Genomic DNA, 7011 nt, shown 5'->3' on the forward strand with positions numbered 1-7011 from the left:
GTTCTTTTGTTTATGTGCTTCCACCCCTTACATACATACACACACACAAATATACATGCATACAGGAGATAGACTTGGCATGTTGGCCGTTGGTATGTATGTATGTATGTTTGCCTTGGTTATTTTGTATTTGTTACATGTAAATACTGTCACATTCTTTGTTTATATAATTAAAAAAAAAAAAACTGTTTGTTCTGTAAATATATAGGGGATTTTGATAAATGAATGAAGCTTTGGATAACTTAGCTAGCAGAATGAGCCAACACTGAGTTTATACTGTCACCTGCTGGCATATTCATGTATATTAGTGCATCAGCAGAAAACGCTAGGCTGTTGTTAAACTCACCGGAAAATGAAATAACTCTGTTTACAACGTTAAGTCTAAAGATGTCACGTGCGTGTGCTGTTTATTTTATATTAACATCTTACATTACATTACGGATCTAATGCATTAATCAATGAATAAATGTACCTTTAACTCTAAATATGCTAAATTGTGTCGTATGATTGTTGCTAAATAATTCAAAAGTGACACGGTTCTGATAGTAAATAACTAAATATAACTAATTCTTACGTGTAATTTAAATAAATACGAATCTCACAAAAGTGGAAAGTATTGTATGAAAAGCAAATCTTAAAATAAAATAGTGAAACACTTCTAACACATTTCTAACACTGCTAGTTTAAGATATTTGTGCAAAATCCACCAAAATCCGGAAACATGATTCTTTGCTGTGAGGTTTTATTTAATGTAAAAAAATATAAAAGTGGTATTTTTAAGAAATAAGATCAAGAAAATCAAACAGTTACAAACTAATCTCACATTCAAAGGAGATTTTGCTCTAGGAATGTAGCATTGGAGAAACAGACACACGTATCAACAACATTAATTTGGTCAGTGTAGCAATCTCGATCGTATTTCTGTATGAGTATTAAATCAACATCAGACACATACACTACAGAGGAGAAATAGATTAGCATGCACAATGGTTAATAACAGTTAAATAGTAATACGATTAACTAAAACTGCGTATTCATCACGCACGGCGCAATGATGGTCATTTATATTCCAATGGAAAACAGAAAAGCGCCACTGCAAAGGCAAAAGGGAAAATACGAAAGATGAGTGACTGTTAGTAAACAGCAGAAATAGAATCAGTCACAAAACTAAAACGCATATGATAGCATTTACATTATAAAGCAGTTCATATGCTGCAGCACACGACTGTTTCAGAGCTATAACAACAGAAAAGTATATTTGATATCGTCACAAAATGAATGCACAGGACAGGTAACTCGAACAGGGTGATGTGTTGCCTGTACTGATCAGAATCTACATGGATGAAATGAGTTCTGTATGATAAAGATCTTTATATAGTGATCAAAATAAGCCAACAAACGAATGACTCGTCAAGAGTCATGTAAAGAGGCAGTGTACACAATTCACGCTCAATGCACTTACATTAAATGTCTTCATTGGCATTGATATATGGATAATCTATCAGCAGGTGTTCATATCACTCAGTCACGTACAAGCCAGCTGCTTAGACTTATCGTGTTATAAAAATATAACGACTTCACTGTCCCAGCAGTCGGTAATTTGACAAAAATAAAGATAATCTGAGTGAAGAGTGTAAATAAAGTCTACAATAGATACCAGCTATTAAAGTTTTAACATCATGCATTTAAGAAAGATAAAGTGGTAAATGCCGTGAAATACGTTAAAAGCACGCCCGGGTCATATTTCACCCCAATATCAAAAGATAATAAATTATGAAACATTATAAATTATATATATATATATATATATATATATATATATATATATATATATATATATATATATATATATATATATATATATATTTTTTTTTTTTTTTTTTTGCATTAGCATTTCACGACACAGCTGGTAAAACATGCTTAATTATCCTACGCTAGTCATTAATATAATCTTCATATATTATTTTGATTGTGGTGTGAAACATAAACTGCACATTTCACAAATGTGAGCTGGTGAATTATTAGATCAATCTTTGGACATTGTTGGTTAAAAGCACTTGATGGATTCATAAGTGTAGGAGGAAATTATTTTTTAACCTGTCTAGCAGATTATAACTACCACATATCAAACATGAAACACAAATGAAACAGGGTGAAGCAACATGATAACAGTCTCACTTTGATCTGTAAAACCTAAAGGCTGGCTTATGTAGTCTCACCATATATACTCCACATAACACTGCTCTGATGTCATTCAAACTAAACTCATGGGTCCTTCTTAAAGGCCCAGCTGTTTTCAAGTTGTTGCCATCATCATGGTTCATCTTAAGGTGTTTAGACAGGTTTAACATCAGCCCTCAGGATGATTTGGGCTGTGGGGTTGTAGGGCCGTGGCCTCTGGCTTTGATCTGTAACCAGGTGTCACCCAGTGCTTTAGTGAAGTGGTCATCCACAGAGCCTGTGATGGACACTGAGTTAGAGATGGGCTCTGGCTCTTTATAGATGTCCCCTAGACTGCGGCGGAAGTGCTCCTCAATCACAGGGTCACACACGGTATTTGCTGGAGAACACAAAGCATTGATACATTTCAATTGTGAAACACTGCTTAATTATACAATGAAAGCGGGCCCACGTGGAATCTGTCCCCCCCAAAACTCTCATAAAAAAAACTGTGAACACCCACATCAAGGACTAGGAGTGTCACTAAAAAATGTATTGATCCTTAATTTTTTTTTTTAAGCGGCACTCCTAGTCCTGTTGTTTTGTTGTAACAGTTGCACGTTAATTAGATATTCCTCTTTATAATTGTGTTATAAATATATTCAAAGAGATCTGAATAAACAATTTTTAAATCAAAGTGAAAATGTAAATACGATTGTCTACTTTCATAATAGCAGTCTAGTATTTTCTCCACTAACGACACAGAACATTTTGAAAAAATCAGGCTTGTGTATGTCTGCAAATGCAATTTACTTGCAATGGTTTCAACGAGGCTTAGAAAAGTCAAAAAATATTGAACAGTTTTCAGTAAACCTCATATCAGCCATTTCACAAGCCTCGACTCTTACATTTATGAAATATCTGTAGGTACAACCCGTCCAGAGACAGCTTTTAAATATTAACCTTGTGTGACCCCACGTACGCATGTGTGGACGTTGTATTTTGACTTTGCTATACGCAATACGTAATTTAAAGGGTTAGTTCACCCAAAAATGAAAATTATCCCATAATTTACTCACCGTCAAGCCATCCTAGTTGTATATGACTTTCGTCTTTCAGCCAAACACAATCGGAGTTATATATAAAAAAAATATCCTGGCTCTTCCAAGCTTTATAATGGGAATGAATGGAACCTTAAATTTTGAAGACCAAAAAAGCACATCCATCCATCAAAAAAGTAATCCATACGGCTCCAGGGGGTTAATAAAGGCCTTCTGAAGCGAAGCGATGCATTTTTGTAAGAATAATATCCATATTTATAACTATATAATCTATAATCACTGGCTTCTGGTAACGCGCGTTCACGAGAGAGTCAAGTTCCGGCATAAGACGTAGGCTTAGCATAAGCTCCGGTGAGAAGTGACGAACGTGGAAGCGCGTGTTGTTTACAGCAAAGGAAATCAGCGAAAAGAAGTGAGTTGTTTTAGCTATAATGTAGATTTCTATTAGTCTTAAAATGGTGCGTTCTTGCGTCTAACCAGTCATTCCAATCGTCCATTCATTGCAGCAAACTCTCTCAGCATCTGTTGGCATTACCTCGCATTTCCTGCATGAGCACCACCACATCTCCTGTACTCTCAGTCTACCAGATTCTTTTGTTTGTGCTGCTGCTGCATCCTCCTCCATCTCTTGGAGTTCCTCCTCTGACATTTTTCTTTAAAAATCCTCGTTGTTGTCTTCTATTCGTGACAGGTGTTTTGTTTTGCTCTATCCTCTGCGCATCCGCATTCGTCAATTCTGACCGGAGTTTACACTACGTAATACGCCGGAACTCGACTCTCTTGTGAACGCGTGGACGGCCGTTCCCAGAAGCCAGTGATTAGTTAACAAAGTTATAAATATGGATATTTTTCTTTTAAAAATCCATCGCTTCGATTCAGAAGGCCTTTATTAATCCCCTGGAGACTTTCATTTTTGGGTGAACTAACCCTTTAATTTAAACCGACTGATCTCAGTTCAGGGTAATCTGTGCTGTCAGTAAAGGGTTAAACGTTTGGTGTAGTGTGACAAAACAACATGGCGCCGACCACAGTAGAGTTTGTCTTTGTAAGAAAAGTCAACATCTAGTAAGAAACCCAATTAAGTTTTTACATTGAAACCTATTTAAGTTGAAATATTAGTCTCTAGTTTCATCCGATATGCCATTTTTTTTAACATTTGAGCAATTTATCACGAAACGTCACGCTGCTCAACACAATGTATACTAATGTGTACTTTAGCATATTTTCCCTTACAAATCTTATATTTACTATGCATTATTACATTACTGCTTTCAGAGGCTTTATATGGAGTTATGATGAAAATAAGGTGCATTTTGAACTGTTCTGAGACCAGTGCAGACAGACACCACACTGGAGATTAAGTCAGTCACAAGTGAGCATCCTACAGATCTCTATGCAGATAAGTGCAATCAATCCAAACATCCTATCAAAAGTTTAGTTTCAGGCTGCAGATGATATTTGGATCACTCAACATGTTTGACAGACATGGGACATGGGATAATCAGTACATAGATTCACAATTTATAATGTATCATTTTATTTTAACATGGTTGGCAGTGAATTAAAAAAAAAAAAATTAATAACCAACACTCCTGGAAACTTAATAGCTTTCTATAGCTTGGTATTCATAAAAAATTTCACAACTTAGTCCCGCTGTCCACATATGTTGACATGCATTTTTAGGAAAACAATTTGCTCTTCAAATTATTTTATTTGATTTATTTTTTGCTTGTTTATTAGGTGCTAGTCACAAATCAAAAACTGAAATAGAAAATGCACACAGCAGTCATGCTTTCAGTCTTACTGTTAGTGATTATCTGATGGTTTATTACTACCATTGGTTTTGTTGATGGATCCAGAGATGCAGCTGTTAGGAGACATGTGACAGCTGGACAGACTGCATGTGCGGCTGCTCGCAGGAGCACACGTGATCACAGAAGGACGATTCTGATATAAACACAGAGCACATTATTGATTCATATTGATATAGAAATAAGACAAATTCTTCATAACAATGCCTTCATGTAACACTACAGCCGTTGCTTTTGTAGTTCTATTTGTATTTCAGGGTGAAGTCTTACCTGCTGGAGCTGTGTGTTGGGTCCAGGTGAGAGTTGAGTACTTCTGGTCAAATCTGAGCTTTGTTTGGTCAATGCAAGTGGCTGATCCATTGCAAATATGGGGAATGGCACAAACACATGATGATTATGTAGACCACTGAGAGATGTGTGTTCAAATGAACTGCGATTCCATGATTCCTGAATCACATTGTCACCATTAGGATTTCTCCTGACAATCACAAATCACATGAATCACAAAAAGTATGTTAAAACGATCACAGGTAATGCAGCTCTTCTTTTCTTGTCATCAAGTTGTTCAAAACATGCATGACATTCTTTCTTTCATGGAACACAAAAGGAGATTGTTAATAACATACAGATGTGACACCAGTAAGCGGCTCATTTTGTTCATGTGTTCTTCATCCGAGTCGTGGTCATCATGGTGTTTTCTCTTGGTTGGGCTCACAGGTGGAGGTCCTGAGTCTAGCACATGAACCCTGGATGTCCCTGAATCATCTGTTCATAAAGTTATATGATCAATGACAGTCATTCTCATCATATACAGTATACATAAGACACTAATGAGTGAAATAAATCAAAACATCTAAACATCAGAATAGTTTAGTCTATTCAATTTCAACCATGTGGTCTGACTTGAATTGTAAAGAAATCAAAGCATTAATGTTGTTCATCAGGCAATATTTTATTGCAAATCTGGCACTTTGATATACAGGAGTTCAAAATTGAGACAACATTGTCTCAATCTGGGGATTCCAAATATTTCTAAATTTGGAAATAGCATTTTGAAAAACTTAATATAATCACATCCCCAATAATGTGTGTGTATTAATGTATAGTATTTACATGCCACATTAATGAACACACTTGTAAATGTTTAGTTTCATTTGGCAGACGCTCATGTCATGAACAATGTTGAATATTCGATATTTAGTGTTAATATTAAGATCCGTGAATGCAGTTACTTACCCTCATATGAGTTATAATGCAGTCTACTTATGTTGTTGTTCATTTTATTGATGAACTGATGAATTAAAAGATCCATTTTATCACAAACATTCGGATTTAAAACAGATAACAGATCAGTTAATCCTGCTCATTTATATAGCTTTAACGTGTGATTTAGTGAGTAAAGACACTCGCAAACTTAAAATCAATGAAAGTATATTGTAAAAATAATAAAGAGTTTAAGTTGTTTTTAGCACATTGAGCTAGTTTAGCTGTTAGCTCGGGCTGCCAGTCACGAATATGTCTTAAGTTTACTTCAGTAATTTAAATGACAAACATTAAGCGAGACTCGTCGAGTATGAGCTCTAGTGTGTATATCGTAAATATATCAGTCAAACATATTTGGTGTGTCGCTGAATTATGATTGTAATATGTCATATGATGCTAAAGCGGCTAACAGCTCCACAACAGCTCGTGTGTTTCCGCCTCAGAAAAAAAAACACGTACAGAGTTTATAATTTTTCAAAAACAATTTTTTTTATTTACGTCACACAACTGATGTTAATTCTCGAAATTTAAAGTGAATATCTTCTTTTTGTCACATTTTTATATATATATATATATATATATATATATATATATATATATATATATATATATATGTGTGTGACAAAAATGTAGACTATATATATATATATATATATATATATATATATATATATATATATATATATATATATATATATATATATATATATATATAT

The 7011-nt window shown here is 34.6% G+C and overlaps 1 protein-coding gene across 1 annotated transcript; it reads right to left on the reverse strand.

The window, feature by feature from the left end:
- Positions 1 to 1889: 1889 nt before the first annotated feature.
- vgll4a (vestigial-like family member 4a) lies at positions 1890 to 6722 on the reverse strand. Its single transcript, XM_052091735.1, has 5 exons — positions 6269 to 6722; positions 5659 to 5797; positions 5303 to 5510; positions 5057 to 5168; positions 1890 to 2560 (listed from the first exon to the last, which is right to left on the reverse strand). Exons 1-5 carry the CDS (start codon positions 6342 to 6344, stop codon positions 2358 to 2360), a joined length of 738 nt encoding a protein of 245 aa, XP_051947695.1. The 5' UTR covers positions 6345 to 6722; the 3' UTR covers positions 1890 to 2357.
- Between the last annotated feature and the right edge of the window lie 289 nt (positions 6723 to 7011).

This window comes from Xyrauchen texanus, chromosome 25, assembly GCF_025860055.1.
Source record: "Xyrauchen texanus isolate HMW12.3.18 chromosome 25, RBS_HiC_50CHRs, whole genome shotgun sequence".
Classification (NCBI taxonomy): Eukaryota; Metazoa; Chordata; class Actinopteri; order Cypriniformes; family Catostomidae; genus Xyrauchen; species Xyrauchen texanus.